The sequence below is a fragment of the Myotis yumanensis genome, unplaced genomic scaffold, assembly GCF_028538775.1.
Source record: "Myotis yumanensis isolate MYYU_CA2020_CCGP unplaced genomic scaffold, mMyoYum1.0.hap1 SCAF_3, whole genome shotgun sequence".
Lineage (NCBI taxonomy): Eukaryota > Metazoa > Chordata > Mammalia > Chiroptera > Vespertilionidae > Myotis > Myotis yumanensis.
The window spans coordinates 209600957-209617310 of NW_027223754.1; the positions used below are offsets into that span (position 1 = coordinate 209600957).

The 16354-nt window shown below is 42.7% G+C and overlaps 1 protein-coding gene across 4 annotated transcripts in view; it reads left to right on the forward strand.

The window, feature by feature from the left end:
- The window catches only part of TNRC6B (trinucleotide repeat containing adaptor 6B), a 229884-nt gene extending 213928 nt beyond the window's left edge, over positions 1-15956 (forward strand). For all 4 annotated transcript variants that reach the window (XM_070411172.1, XM_070411174.1, XM_070411170.1 and 1 more), the window contains 2 exons: positions 2377-2516; positions 3460-15956. In XM_070411172.1, coding sequence (XP_070267273.1) covers positions 2377-2516; positions 3460-3847 — 528 coding nt within the window. In that variant the 3' untranslated portion in view covers positions 3848-15956. The remainder of the gene's footprint in view (positions 1-2376; positions 2517-3459) is intronic.
- The last annotated feature ends 398 nt before the right edge of the window (positions 15957-16354 follow it).

Consider the following 16354-nt stretch of genomic DNA (forward strand, 5'->3'; position numbering starts at 1 on the left):
TAAAAGGCTAATATGCTAAGTGTCTGACCAGTCGCTATGACATGCACTGACCACCAGGGGGCAGATGCTCCCCACAGGAGCTTCCCTGACGCACACTGGCCAATTACAAAGAAACGGCACCTCGGACCTGGCACCCACAAAGCAATACACGGCTTCCCCCAAGTGGGACACAGGCCCCACCACCACCCTGGAGTGACAGCCCACCAAATCACAGCTGACACTGCCGAGACCCAGTGGCGCAAAATGCGGCCCACAGCCCAGCCCAGCCTGGAAACGGTTGCTGTGGGTGCCAGGTAATGACGTTACATAGCAACGCCCAGCTTCCTCTCCCTAGCCCAGCCGTGGGCAAACTACGGCCTGTTTGAAATGAATAAAACTAAAAAAAAAAAAAAAAAAAAAAAGACGGTACCCTTTTATGTAATGATGTTTACTTTGAATTTATATTAGTTCACACAAACACTCCATCCATGCTTTTGTTCCGGCCCTCCGGTCCAGTTTAAGAACCCATTGTGGCCCTCGAGTCAAAAAGTTTGCCCACCCCTGCCCTAGCCTCTAGCCCAGTGGTTCTCAACCTTGGCTGCACATTAGAATCACCTGGGAATCTTTTTAAAATCCTGATTTCCGGGCCTCATCCTCGGGAAATTCTGTTTCTTTGTTATGGGGTGGGGCCACAACATTAGTAACAAAGAAACAGAATTTCCAGAGGATGAGGCCCGGAAATCAGGATTTTAAAAAGATTCCCAGGTGATTCTAATGTGCAGACAAGGTTGAGAACTACTGATAGCCTCCTTGGAGTTTCTTCAGCTCAGGAACACGACTTGCTTTATAGCCAGGTGCAAACATTTTACACTTTAACCAAATGTCTATGAAGCATTTTCCCATGCCTCATCTCATTTGATCCTCACAGAAGTCCTGGAGTAGGTGGATAGGAGACTTGGTGAAATCCTATTTTCTTTTCATTAGTCAGAAAATGGAGATTTATAAAGTTTAGAACCCAACTGAAAAGAAGTAAGAAATGGTGGACCTTGAAAATGACTTCAGGTTTTCTCACTGTGCAGAATATAGTCAAACACTGCTACAGTTAAATATTTCACCCTTTGTTCTCCCTGCGTGATCTACAATAATAATCTGCTTCGTGTTGATATTTACTGCTGTGTTGCTCACAATTACCTGAAAGAGAAGTTGGGATGCTTCACTGGGCTGGAAAAAGTTTAGCTAAATCAGAAAGCAGGTCTAATTAAGAAAGTTTATATATATAAAGCTCTCGCTGGGTCCAATCACACGCGTGTGTTTCCATCTGTCATTGTCGATCGTGAATTTAGTTGACACTTCAATTATAGAGAAAGGGCCAATAAGGATATTAAAATATTTCTTCTAATTAATTTCCTTTCAATGTGCATGAATTCGTGAGCTGGGCCACTAGTTTTCTAAAGAACTATGGGGAAACTGCCAGTTTTATCCAGCAGGGTTTCCATGGTAAAACCACGGAATGTTTCCCACTGCTGCCGCCAGTAGCACAACTTTTGAAGGCTCTTCCAATAGTAATCTGTTTCACTTCCAAGGAAATGAACTGAAATGTTGGACTGAGCAGCTTAAATAAACATAGTTGAGATCTCTATACAAATAAATTAATCAGTGTGAATAAATAGATCTATTCATTTGAGTCATAGATGAGGGCAATTATCCCCAATCACTGAACATCTTAGTGGTAAGATCCTGGCTAAGGTGAGCAACTACAACCTTTGGTCCCATTGGCAGTGGGCAGCAGAGGACAGAGCAGTAGGTAGAAATAGTTTCACCTTGAGATGGCCAAAGTAGGGGTAAGAGGACATTAGAATAGCCTTTGAGCTGGGGCAGCTGTCAGTACTTTAAATCATCAGATGGTTAGCAGTGCTTTTTTATTAGTGGCTTTCTCTCTAGCCCTTTGTGAGGTTGTTAACTGGGGAGGTGGAAGAATACTACATTAGTAATGATGCTGAGAATTTTGTGTTTTCTTAAACTCTTCTTTGGGTAGCATCTTATTTATGCTTTTTAAAGCTCTACAAATTAGCACATGTTCACATCTTAAAGAATATAGACCACAGGTTGAATCATATGCTTTTGTTTTGAGCTTCACTTGTACAAACTTTTTAATTTGCAAAATGGGCACATTAGATCTCTGCCCAATGCTTTGCGTATCTTAAAATTTTCCTTTAAGACCTCTGTATTTGATGCACTCTTTTATTTTGAGTTCTTCATTCATCCCTCCGAGACTTACTTAGTACTAATACTCTTTACGAGCCAGAAGCCCTTCTCATTCTTATGTATAAGAAAGGTCACTTGACTTCCTTTCACACCCACCTTCAGTTTTTATCTCACGAATGTCTTACTCCTTAGATTGATGGGTCAACCTTGAGAACCATCTGCATGCAGCATGGCCCACTGCTGACATTCCATCTGAACCTAACCCAGGGCACCGCCCTGATCCGATACAGCACCAAACAGGAGGCGGCCAAGGCCCAAACTGCACTGCACATGTGAGTACCCATCCTATATGCTCACTGAGACCAACACGCAGGAAGATGCACACATTAATATTCTGGCACCTGCTTAATTAAACAAAGATGCACGAGAACACGCTCAGAACGATACCATTGCCTAGCAATTGTTTCGTACTGAGGTGGCTGTTCTTTACCTGCCTAAGCGTGGATTGTCCTGTGTACATCATAGGACGATCATGATAATTCCTTAAGTGAAAAATTAGTGAAGTAGTAAATAAATTTTAAGTACCATAAAACAAAGATCAATATCTATGAAAATGTGAACCATAATTACTGTCTCTGTTTATAATCCTACCTAACTGCTTACTTTGGCTTCTTTGTGGGTGATGGAATATTGTGGTCTTGGTGGATAGCAGGGGTTTTGCATCAAGTAGGTGGGACTGGATCAGACTTTGAGCATCCCCCTCCCTGCCACTCTCAAACTGGTAGACAAGAAAGAGCTGACTCCCTGTGGCTGCATATGCTACAACAAACAGCTACACACAGAACAAGCAAGTAATGGTGAGGCTCCAGCAGTGAGCCTGCCGCTGGGATGGAGCAGCATTTCCAGGTGTCTAAAGCTGGGTCACCCGGATGCTTGGTGTGTGATCTTTTACCTCCCATGGGGGTGGGGGAGAGGTGACATCATTCTTGACATATAAATTTCACACATTAAAGGATATTGATATATAGTATCTTCCAATAGTCTTTGGATATCTTGAGAGTTTGTGATATTTTATTGCTTTAAATCAGTACCTGGTGGTCTAGTAAAAATGCAGTTTCTGACACTGTGATTCTGCATTTTAAAAAGCACCCAGGAGATGTGGACGCTTCTAGTCAAAGGACTGCACTTTGAATAACAAGGACTCAAAATGCTCAGTCCCTGTGTGCTTTAGGATTTTCCTCAAATCCATAGTTCTTCTCTTCCTTTTTTTTGCAGGTGTGTGTTGGGAAACACTACCATCCTGGCTGAGTTTGCCACTGATGATGAAGTTAGCCGCTTTCTGGCACAAGCTCAGCCCCCTACACCTGCAGCAACCCCAAGCGCACCCGCAGCAGGTTGGCAGTCGCTGGAGACCAGCCAGACCCAGTCAGATCCCGTCGGACCTGCTCTGAATCTTTTCGGTGGGTCCACAGGGCTCGGGCAATGGAGCAGCAGTGCTGGCGGCAGCAGTGGGGCCGATCTTGCTGGCGCTTCGTTGTGGGGGCCCCCAAACTATTCTTCTAGCTTGTGGGGAGTCCCAACTGTGGAAGATCCCCATAGGATGGGCAGCCCTGCTCCTTTACTACCTGGTGACCTTCTAGGAGGAGGGTCGGATTCAATCTGAACTTTGAACTTTCAACTCTGACCTCGTGACCTTTTTTGGAACAGCAGCAGCACTAACTTGACCTTTTCGTTTTTTTTTTCAACTTGCAATAAATACATTTTTAAAAGGAAAAAAGAAAACGGAGAGAGAAAAAAAAAAGGTGGGTCATTGACAGACTGTCTGAGCACATAGTTGCCTCCCTTATAACTTCAGTTTTTTCGTTTGGAATATGAATCCAAAAAGAGAACATATCACTCTTGAAATACTTGAATCATGAACGCCAACCTAGAAAGACAATGTGAAGCAAGTACACATACCATTTAAATTTAAACACAAAAAAATTAAAAAAATTAGTTTCTAGTTTTTCACTTTTTTCATGTTATATGGAAGTTGTTGCTAAGAAACATATATACTGAAAAATAGCTTTTTAACTTTGTTTGCACTGGGTGTGTTTCCGTCCTTAGGTCTACCATGTTTGGGAGGGAGGGGAATTCAAAAGAATTGTTGGGGTGGGGGGAGGGAAGACTTGACGGAGCCTCACTTTAAAAACAAAAACAAAAAACCTAAAAAAAAAAAAAAGGAAAAATTTGTGATTGGCTGGTTGATAAATACCAGTGTGTTCTGGCACATGTAACTGCCCAGGCATGCTCGTTCTGGTATGTGTGTGCACGTGTGTTCATGTGCATTCGCGTGCATCCTTCTTTCTGTCTCTGTGTGTGTGTGTGTGTGTGTGTGTGTGTCTGTGTCTTCTTCTGCTTCCTCCTCCTTCCTGACCCTGATTTCTCAGAAAGCTGCGTTGCTGACAGTCCGTAGGCTGGCTGGCCGGCCATCTGCTTTTTACTTTTATTATTATTATTTTTTTAACTATGAGAACACACAAGCACGGAGAGCCACTGCTACTAAAGCAACTCCTGCGGGCTGCATTAAAATGAACAGAGTGCTTTTTAATGATGAAAGCAGAGAGCTCCTTTGCATCTGCAAATTAGCCTGAGTGTGAGTTTTCTCTAGCTTTTCTTTTGACCTAGCAGTAGAGCGGAGCACTGCCAAGTCCAAAAAATTAGGAGAGCAGGAGGTACCTCTGGGAGCAGCTGTGTGTTTATTTATTTCTGTTTTTTAAAACAAGTGGCCACTAGGCACATCCGAATCTCTGTTAAGTTTTACGCAGGCCTTTTCGTGACTTTGAATGGGAACAGATGATAAGTTAGCTTTTAATTATGTGATGTCTCCAAAGCAGAAAATCTGTGTTCCCCTCCTTTCTTGTGTAATCAGGTATGAGAAATTCATCAGAAAGGTAATGCTGAATCCAACATTTCTATTCTCTTTTTCATTTTATGGAAACAGAAAAAAGTAAGTTGTGAGCAGCCTCCTGAAAGCATCCGCAGCTCCTCCCCTCTCTGCTCCTTCCTTGCTGAGCGTTACCTGTGCCAGGCCGTGGCGTGTTACAGCACCAGGCCATCACTGACAGAAACGTTTACTTAACGAATGTTCTTAAACCAGTGTGTACTTCAAGCGTTTCCTTTTGTTTCTCTGTGTTGTGTATTTCCTGTGTATGTGGTTTTGCTTAGGCAGGTATAACTTAGCAAAGACTTTTAAGTATTGCACCTTTTTTTGGTTTTGACCTCTTTTTTTTTTCCTTATAATGTTGCTTTTTTATTTTGGTATTTAAAGACTTTTTTTTTTTTAAAGCATCAATGTAGTAGTACTCTGGGCCGAATAGGAGGCATCTTTTAATCCACAGTTATCACCAACATGTATGTACTTACGTTGGAATCAAAATGTATCAAACTGCTTTTTGTGAAGTTATAGCAGCCCTGAGGGGGTACCCCTTTATACAAAGCAGATGGCGGGCGGGGTGGGGGGAGGGGAGTCGTATGCCGGTAATGTGCTAGCACTTGTGTGGACATCCCAATCTGCATTATACTGTTTAACATAAAGTGCCGACATTCTGTACCAGCAAATACCTGCCCATTCCAACCCTTGGTGGGAGCAGACCTCTACTGTCCTCCATAACTTGCTGCTAGTGAGGACAAAGGAGTTTTTCTTTCTTTAGCATCTTCAGTGAAGGATATAACAATGCCTAATGTATTTGACTTTTAGCTTGTGTATTTGTGTAGGTGGGTGGGTGGGTATGTATAGGAAAAGGCAAAAACTCATTCAAGTGGTTTTGTGAGACAATGGGAATTCTGTAGTCCTCTCGGCTTACCCTGTTGATTATAAACATAGCCTCTAAAGAGATTGACATGCATAATTCAAGTGAGCATTCGCTCATACAAGTCTTTATGCACCCTTCGTGGGTAGGTGGTCAAACTTGAGTTGCCAGCGTTGGTTTGGTCCCATTGGATGCCTTGTAGAAACTAACCGTGCCCTCCTCCTGCTCTCGGTTTTCATCACCACCATGCCCCTCCCACCTCTGCCCACGTACACAGTGTCTCCTCCCGGCCCCACTGACTGCTCTGTGTGAGGAGCAAAACCCTGCCAGGTGGCGAGCTCGAGGTGAAGAGCAGCTGTGCTCAGACATCTCCAGAAGGCTAACCCTTAGCGGCCCTAGGCCCCCCGAGGCTCCGGAGAGCCAGTGGTGACCCTGCCATTCTGGTTTCCTGCCGTGTCCTGCCCCACCCTCCACCCTTCCAGCCTGTTGGTTCCTTGACCTGCACTATGGGTTAGTTGAGTTCCTTACGATACTACGGTGAAAGCCGGGTGCTAGAGCCCCTCTTGTTTACAAGACATACTGAGGGATTTGAAATATGTAAAATTAGCATGAGAAGCTAAAATGTTCTTCCATCATAAGCTTAAAGGGAAAAAAATTTAAAACTTTTAAAAAAGACCAAAAAGTGCGTATATATATACATATATATATACATATAAATATATATTTTAGATGAAGACTAACTCTGGGAGCATTTAACAGTGTTTTTTTGTTTTTGGTTTTAACATTTATTTTCCTGCTTTAAAATTTGCAAGCATTCTCAGGAATTCTAGGGTAGGAAGCCAGTTTTTTGAAGATGGGTTTATTTAACCGTATCTTATCCTAGATAGACAGCTGTTTCTTTCCTGTTAATAAACTTTTACAAGTTCCTGAAACTTCAAAAAGTTTAAAAAATTTTTACGTAAAAAAATGTAAAAAGAAAAGTCTCCAAACGTTATTGTCATACTGGGGAATCATACCTTTTAAAACATGTAGAAATAAATATTTTTTAAAATGATCAATTTAGCAGCAACAGGTAAATTCATTATCTTTAAAAATATGGGAGAAGGATTGAGCTTTATAAGGGCTCTATCACGGACTTATTTGATATTGTGTGTAATTTAATGGGAGAGTGTTTGGTATATATAAATGGAAATTCCATCACTTTGTTCCTTTCCATTTAAGACTGAACTGGAATCTCCCCTACTAATTTTTATTTTTGTTAAAGGAACCCTTCTCCCTTCCCCCAGCCCTACCAACAAAAGAAAGGAAGAAAGAAAAAAACAACAGCTTAAATAAAAGTAACTCTAATCTGTAAAATAGTACCGTTGGATTGCTGAGAATCTATGTAAAGAGTTAGGAAATATAGGTTAATAACTTTTGGAACAAATTTTAAATATAGGCATTACTAGAGGAAAAATATCTATGGACTGTTCTATTAATGAAGAATGTCTGTCTTACCTCCATTTGTTATGGCAGGAGGAGAAAATAATAGAATCTAATAAGGAACAAGTGATTTTACTTTTTTTTTGCTCCCAGCCACTGTTGTGCTCATTTTAAATGCTGTTTTAAAGATCTGCTGCTTAACTATCCCCGTCCCTCAGCGGAGATGTGGAGTGTTTCCTTTCAGTTTTGGGTGAAGTTGAATTCTCCTTTTGTATTCCCTCCTGGGGCCCGGGGTCAGAATTCCCAAGCATGACCACAGCTTCTTTTAAACATCTAAGCTTCCCAGTGGGAAAGGAACTCCCACTCGACAGGTACAGGGAGTGGGTGGGGTTGCTGCCTGCAATTTCTCTAAAACCGCGTTAGTGCCTTCGTACATACACCCAGGCACCCTAAGCAGGGGAACCCGTGTGTATGTGCTTGTGGTCCAGACACTCCACGGACGTTAAGACGCTTGCCCGATAAGGACAGTGGAGTGGTTCTGGACAGGCCCCAGAGGCAATGGGCTAAATTTAAAGTAAATAAACAGAAATCAAGGAAATTAAATATGCTTTATGTCTGGAAAATGTGGAATGCCAAGGTCCTTCCTTGTGTTGATGCCCTCGGTTACTGGGCATTGACTTCTCCAGGTGTGTCAGTGTGACAGCGAGAATGATTTGGGAAGTCTCTGTGTCAGGCCAGTAGAAAGGGGTTTGGATTGTTCTATTCTTGTCCTTCCTCTCCTCCCTTTCCCTGCCCTTTTTATTTCTTTTCCTTTTTTTCTTTTATCAACTTGCTGGAAGCTTTGCTTTTTATTGGTTGGCAGTGTCTTAAGAACAGGATATGGTGAGATGTAATGGAAGAGGAAGACTCTGCTTTCCATGGTATTCTTTGGCAAGAGCCACGTCTGCTGAGAGGATATGCGGCTTCAAAACACTTTAGAAAATTCAGTGGGAGTGTCTTCTCCTCCACTACATTCTGGCATGTGTGCAGAGGCTTGCTAGTCACCTCTCATTACATCAATTTGCTTTATAAACATTCTGATCATGTAAATTTGAGCTTTCCAATTTTTTACTAGTTCCCCTTTATTTCTTTAAACACTTATTACTAGTGGCTAGAGGTGTCCCTCTCTCAAACATCACAAACTTGGTTTCTGTCTACCAGATGAGTAGCCAAAACGAAGGCGGCACTAGTAGGGAAAGGGATGTCTTCATCCGACTGGGGACCTCTGCTGGCAATTGAGATCCAGTGCCATTACCTAATTTTAGGTGTTGCTGTTTTTTTTTAAAAAAATAGCAAAGTTCTTATCTCCAAGACTGTGAAAAAGTGGATGTGGCATCTCTGATCCCTCTGGCCCTAGCCCTTGGTATTTTTCATTTACGACATTCACAGAAGTTAACCAGCAGTGCCGCAGTTAAAGCCCCAAACAGAATTCTTTCATCAGTGCCCTCCAGTAAATCAGCATTACCCATAGCCATTCAATTTGTTTTATTTATAGCAGTTTGATTTTCTATTACTATGGCTCCTGTTCTAAGAACTCTCCCACCTCTTCTGACATGAATGTAGCACAAATTAGCAGTTGGTTCTTCCAAGTTCCTGTGGGTTGACTGTGGTATATAAGATATGCAACAAAAAAGAACGGAAAATAAATTCCTGCCTAAGAATTTGGAAGAGCTTTTCCTAATACATCTAGCAGAAACTAAAATTTCACAGGCTATTAACTTGTTGCAAATATTCACTCTCACTTTCACCACTTTTTGGGGGAGAGAGGGGACAGTTTTTGTAGAGTTAACAGCCAGATTCCATATCGACCTCAGATGCTGTGTACTTTTTAATTTTATTTTTTTATATTCTGGCATCTTGACTCTTTAAACAGAATGAGTATGTCTGTGTGCTGAGCAGAATGTTTCAGCCAAGCCTGCTTTCTTTGTGGTGCAAACAGGATGTTTTCAGCAGACTTGGCTGTGACAGCCATCTCTAAGATTAGGGAACAATTGAGTCTTTATGTAAAAAAGGTCCCCTTCTCCCCCGTCCTCAGCATTCAGATTCAACATATGACACTTTGTAGGTTGTTGTTTTGGAGGTTTTTTTTCCTTTGTTTTAATTATCTATAAGATCTTTAGCTAGGAGTAAAGATATGTTTTTAACTGTTAAAAAATTATCAAACTTTTTCTTCTCCAGTATTTTTGCCAAGTTTTTGTCACCACTTCCTGTCTATGCATTAACTACACTTCTTGGTGTTATTGCAAAAAGGAATCTTATTGTTTTCCCTTCTATGAGTGTACAACAACCAGGCCGCATGCGATAGTGCAAATGAACATAGTCTAGCCTGTGTGTATACAGTGAATTGTCAATCTTTGACCTCAGCATCATTCAAAAAATAGGGTGCCCTTGCCCTTACCCTCTGCTGCACCCCATGTTCCACCCCCTCTGCTTTCTTATCTGCAAGTACAGGGTGTCCACACAGTCTAGAAACAGACAAATATACCTAATGTTGTCAAGGATATTCTCAACCTGTCAAAAACAAGATATATATAGTTTCACAGTTAGACCATACCCTGTAGTATGGTCGGTAGGTTCATGGCCAGTGCCAAAGGTGTGTGTATTTTCAGAGGTGGTTCCCACTTGTCAACGATAGTGTTGTTTTCTTGACCTTAAAATTTGACAAAGGAGGTGCTGGCATCACATTCTTTAGATTTGAAATAATTTTCAACTTCCAAATCTGTGAACATTGTAATAACTTAAAAATTGAACGTTGGCCCTCCCTACCCCATACAGAATGCCTCCTCCTACCCACACCGCCAAAGCAAAGAGGCCACGGGCACCTACAGGATGGTGAAGGGAACACTGGTCAGGAAAGAGCTACTCCCACCGGCTGGGCATCCATGCTGTCCTGCGGGTAGTCACTCTGACCAGATCTGGAGTGATTACCCAGTGTTCTAACATTTGAGTGATTTTTAAACTGTCAATCTCTTGTAGTAACCTGCTACCACCACCAAAAATAGCAAAAGTGACCGAAACTGCCAGTGTTTGCCTCACAGAATTTCCATCGTTCCCTTTTCAGTTAGCTATACACCTGAATTTGTTTTTAACAAGAAATTGCACACCAGAAGAAATGGTACTACCCTGGTCAAGGGGCCTCTGCAAGACTCAGTCTTGGGTCTTCATTCTGCCAACACTTGTTTTGATCATGGGAGGGGAAAGGTCAGATAAAGGCAAGAAAATGTTCTGTTTTAAATTTTAAAAAGAAAGTGTTTCCCTAGTAAATCATTGCTTTGGAAATAAAATCCCAGTTGACCCATTTTGAGGCAATATTAAGAAGTTGGGACTGTGTTTTAAAAAAGTAAAATTCCTTTTTACAAGTAATAGTGAGCAGCAAAAGACGATCGGTGAGGGTAGCTAGCAATACTGTGGCGGAGTTGTGAAGGGCGCTCCTTTCCCTCCTCCTCGCCTGCTCTCTCGGACCGCGCAGTCGTCTTTGGGCTGCTGAAAGGCGTGCACACTCCTCAGAGGGTGGGGTTGGAAGAGGCGGCCAGAGTGAGGTGGAGCAGCCTTCCTGCAGGACCAGCCTGACAGCAGAGCTTTACGGAGAGCAAGATGGGTGTCCTACATGTGTTCGCCAAAAATGAAAAGGGGAGGTACTTATACGAGACCAAGGAAAAAAAACCTTTGGAACCATTAAGTTACATACCTTTTAAAGGTAGTATAGTTTCTCACTAAGTGATGCCTTCAGCATACACTTAATTTCGGGGTAAGTTAGAATAAATGTGTTTAAAACACCACCTCTACCCCCCCCCCTTTTTTAAATTTTGTCCAAGGAATTAATTACTTATGTGTAGTATTTCTGAATGTGCCTTTGTGAGTCCAGCGACCATTAGGATAAAACGGAAACGTGGTCAGCCTAGTCTGTAGGGAAGTCAGCATTTCTCCTGGCAGTCTCCGGGGCAGCTGTTTGAGTGTTCATCAGCATCCGTGTTGCACAGTGTAGGGTGTGGGAGAGGCTCTGGCACCTGGGAGAGGGGCAGTGAGGTAGTGGTGCACAGGCGACAGAGACCCGGTGAGTCCAGGAGTGCAGGTTGAATTTATTATCTGCATTACCTAGTTTTCTTCGTGTATGTGTGTGTGTGTGTGTGCATGTCTGGTTGTTTTACTTTTTGTTTTTCTGTAAGCACTGGAGAGCTGAAATACGGTGATGTTTGTGACACATTCATGCATGTCAAGACGGCATTTTCCCAGCGTCTGCGTGCAGAGCGGGCAGCGCAGTCCCACCCTCTGAGTCTGTGTCCTGAGAAGGCGATTCTTTTCCCAAATGGAAGTCACTTCATGTTGCTGTTTCTGCTAACAGGGTATTACACACAAGGAAAAGGCTTTGGAAAGAGTAAGATTGAAGTGTTTGAGAAAGAAAAGAGAAAAATCTGAAATCATATTTTATTTCTTCAGAACTATTTTAGCTAAAACATAGAAACCTGCAGCGTGTCTTCATTTGTTTTTATTTGTTTTAAACGATTCCACCTCTTCTCCCTACTCCCGATCTTCTAAAGAAATATCAAGTGAAAACTAAGGGCCATTTCCATAATTCCTCAGAGCTCCCCAAAGAGGAAACCAGTCCCTCCCGCAGATTCCTTCCGCTTCCTTCAGCTTCAGTCAGGAAGACAAAGGGAGGAGAGATGCTGCCGCTCTCTGTGCTTCACTCTCATTCCTCTCTAATGGCCTTGAAATGTATTATTATGCAAATGTGAATTTTGATACTGAATTTAAGAAGAGGTTGTTGGGTTTTTTTCTTTTTTCAAAAAAAAAAAGGTCCCGTACGTGGTCATCATTGCTTCTTTATTTTGTAACGTGAATTGTAACTATGCATTCTGCAAAAGGGGGGAGGAGAGGGCAGAAAGGGGAAGGAAGTAGCTTTGCATCTTATTCTATGGTTTCTGTGTCCATGGTATCCCACGTCCTGGCGGGGAAGGGGAGTGAGAGCAAGAAGCGGTAAAGGTCTGCACAGCCAAGTGCAGAGACCTCTGGGTCCTCCTGTGGTCGCTGGCAGGCCTGGCGGCCAGCAAAACCAGTATGGTACAGGATTCTCCATCCTAGCCGTGCAGTGTTAACCCAGGGCCACTGTGGGGTCCCGGAGGCTCCGGTGTTCTCTGGAAAAAAGTACTCATCCTTCTCTGAATTCAGAACCCTTTCAAGCTCAGGAAACCATGTCTCACTCGTGCTGACTTTAAAGTTCATCTTATGTCAACTTCAAAAACCTCCTCCTCCTCTCTCCTTTTTAATTTTTTGTTCTTCCTTCTTAATCATGTTTAAGTGAACTTAGTTATAAGGAAACTGTCTTGCTCTAAGGGAACGAGGATTATTGCTTGGCAGGCAAAAAGGATTCTCTGCCCCATCCACTACCCCTCAGCCAAACGTGATCTCTCTGCTTCCCTGGCGTGCATTAAGCTGCGCATAGCTAGCGAGCAGCGAGGTGTTTGCCACGGGAAAGCCAGCAGCCTTCTCTGTCCTAACAGAATTCTTTTGTGGATCTTGCCTGTGGCGAATCGTGGCACCTGCATTGCTCTGGTCTAGGCATTATTTGCAACACACAGTGTCGTACACAGGAGATTGTTTCGCCCGTGTTCAGTGTTCCACGCAGCAGCTCTTGTCCACAGTACTGTAACGAGTCACAGGCTTGACCACAGTCTCCTGGTGCCCAGGCGAGGCTGCACGGGCACGATCTTATCAGGGTTCCAATCTGTTAAGATTGCCTTCAGACAAACACACAAAAACAAAACCAACAAAAAAATTAAAATCCTGACGTTTCAACTGTCTAACACAAAATAATACCTCGAGGTACATTTCCCCTGCAGTATAGGCCTTGACTACCCTCTCCTTTTCTGACAGCAGTGGGTCATCCTTTTGAAAATATGAACATGTAAATAGCAGGATAACTTTTATAATTTTTTTTTGCTGTGAAAGTACCCCTAAAATATGATACTTTTCTTTTTTACGTCATCAGAAGTTTTGGATCTTATTCTTCATATTTAAGAAGAGAAAGCAGAACCGGTCAGGGTGTGGACTTGCATTTGTGGGCTGGTTTTCCCTCCATCGCCCCCCATTCAGTGATGGCAGGCCAGTGTCTGAAGCCTGTTTTGAATAGACGCCCTCTATTCCGGCCTTCTCTCTCCAGGTGCGGAGAGTCTGAACTTCTCTCTTCTGGAAGCAGAATGTGTTCCGTGGGAGACCTTGAGCTCTCGACCTTTCTTGATTCACACACACACACACACACACACACACACACACACACACAGTAACCGAGTAGCATTCTGTAGTTCAGGAAGGGAATTAGTCCCCGGCATTTCGGTTTGGCGCTGTAGAATTTATAGCCTTGTCATCTTGGGATACGCCGGACATGTTTTGATTTGTTACTTACACAGAAGCTCATCTGAGATGTGCAGACAGCCACCCTGCCCTGAAAGGCTTGTGCACCCTCAGACACTGCCCCCTCCATGAGGCTTGGCTGGCATTAGGTAGAGGGACATAAGTTTAACAAATGCTGCTTGTAGGGTCCGTCAGCTACTGTGCTCTTAGATTTGGCCACTTCCGAGGCAGGGTCGGAACCGCTTCTTCACAAACACCCCCTTACCTCCATCTTAGAGACAAACCCTGTATCTGTCAAGAAGCCCTTTTTAGTTTTAACTTGTATAGTGACGACTTCCTTTGAGGGGAAGAAGCTTGATTATAAATGCATGTATGTTCACCACTCGCCTTCTGATTTTGGGTATGTTGACCTTGGGATTTGATTTCTGTTTGTTTGGAGACCTCTTTTCCATCAGTCTCCTTCCTCTGACCCCTCAAGAGTTCTTCCTGCCCTTATCCTTCTACAATCCTCCCAAAGGGCTTTGCTGATCTCTGCACTTCTTCCCTGGGGCACTCACTCCCCCCACCACCACCTTTGCACACACACCCGTGACCAAAGTGTGTCCAGTGATCTCACAGAAGACATCAAAAATGGTGCCTGCACCACGAATGTGCTCACAGAGACACGTGCACAAGGATCCTGCACCCTTGGCCTTAACCTCAGTATGACTTAAGGTGCAGGAACGTTTTTAACAGGTTTTAAAATAAAATACCCATGTGGGAGGTGGGGGGAGGTGGGGGAGGCAGACACACGAGCTCAGCTGTGCCTACTCCTGACTCTCACTATTTGCTTACAACTTCAAATTCTGTGCCCACCCTACTCCCATCCTTGTTCTGAGTAACCAAAAAACAGACAAAAGCAACCTGAGGAGAGATTTCTGGACTATTTTGACTTTCTCCACGTAGATGGAGATATAAATGCTGCTTTGGGTTCCATAATCTTAGGGGGCTATGTTTACAGAGTAAAATACATCCTACCAAATCAGGAAACTGAATATCGGAACCTCTGCAGTGCGAGTTAGGTCCCTGATGGTGAACAAGAGAATCGAGGGGCTGGGGGGTGCAGAGGAGGACAGACGGAGAAGTCCCATTTCAGTGACTTGTGACATACTGCTCCCTTCCTCCGTTCTCCTCCCTTCACTGCTCTCCTTGCCCCTTTGAACAGAAGGTGCAGAGAAGGGCATCAGAAAGAGGCTAGACTTTTAAAAGGCAGCTTTCCGACTTTGCACACAAACAGGTAACAAGGAAGGTACAGTAAAAATCCTCTCATCCGAAACTGTCGGCAGAAACAACCTGTAACATGACTGAATAGCTGCACAACATTGATGCTCTCTCTGCAGGTTACCTAGAAGTGTTTTGTTTTTCTTATACTTGAAATAGCTTTTACAATATTATTTTGGTGGCTTTCTTTCCTCTCTTCCAGTGGGCAATGGAGAAAGTAGATGATGGGACTTAAGGAAGTTTGAGGGGAGAAAAGGAAGGATATGGCATTCTTTTTTTTTTTTCTCCTTAAACATAGAGGTTTAATCAAACTCCCATATGTTGAAATTGCTCCTCATATTACTGGTTTTACATGGACACAGAAACTAGGCACTTTAGAGGTGCACTTGCATGGCAGGCTGGGCCCCCCTTTTCTACATTTTATTTTACTTTTTTAGTATAGTGGTACTTAAAATCACTGGTTCACTTAAAAAACAAACAATAAAATGTTAAACTCTACTAATGTACAAATAAGCTGAAAAGTTGCATTTTATGTGTATTTTTTGCCATAGCAGGTACTGTATTTCTCATGCTGGATTTCAAAAACAAAAAAAAAAAATCAAAAACAAAAAAACTAAAGGGTGGTGTTTTATTGGATTGTGACAGGTTGAATAATAAGGAATTAAGTCTTCGTCATTTCATTAAAGCTGAGAGATGATGTAATGCATATATAAGAGTTTTCTGAAGGGTTTTTTTGGGCTTTTAAACAGCTTATTTTTGTTTTTGTTTAGTATTTTATTTTATTTTGGAAAGATATGATTGTATTATGTGCAACTCAGTTGCTTACATTATAACTACAAAATATTTTTGGGTTCCTGGAAAAAAAAAAAGAAAAAAGACTAATAAATGTGTTTGGCTGCTAAGCATTTATTGAGGTTTCCTGTTTTATTCTGCCAATTTAATTTGCTCGTTTGTTGAAAATTTGTATTTTGCTACTCCTCGCTCACACCTGAAAGCTATCCAAACTTCAGCATCTGAATTGGGCCTCAACTTTGTCTGTCTTGCCTTGGTATGTTTTTGTTGTTGGGGTTGGCTGGTTGGTGGTGGGTTTCTGCTTCTTGCTCTTGCTGCCTGCCACAGTGCAGAGTTCAAATTCTCTAACAGAAATTAATGTTGTCCTGCCTTTTGTTGTTGTTCCCTTTAATCCTTATTTGCATTTGGAGTGAGAGCACTAGAGTAGAGGAGAGAGAAGACTCCTGCCTGGGGCTGGCTGCATCCCCCCTCTGCTGCTCCCAGGGAAGAGAACCAGCCAGCTTTCCAGGAAACAC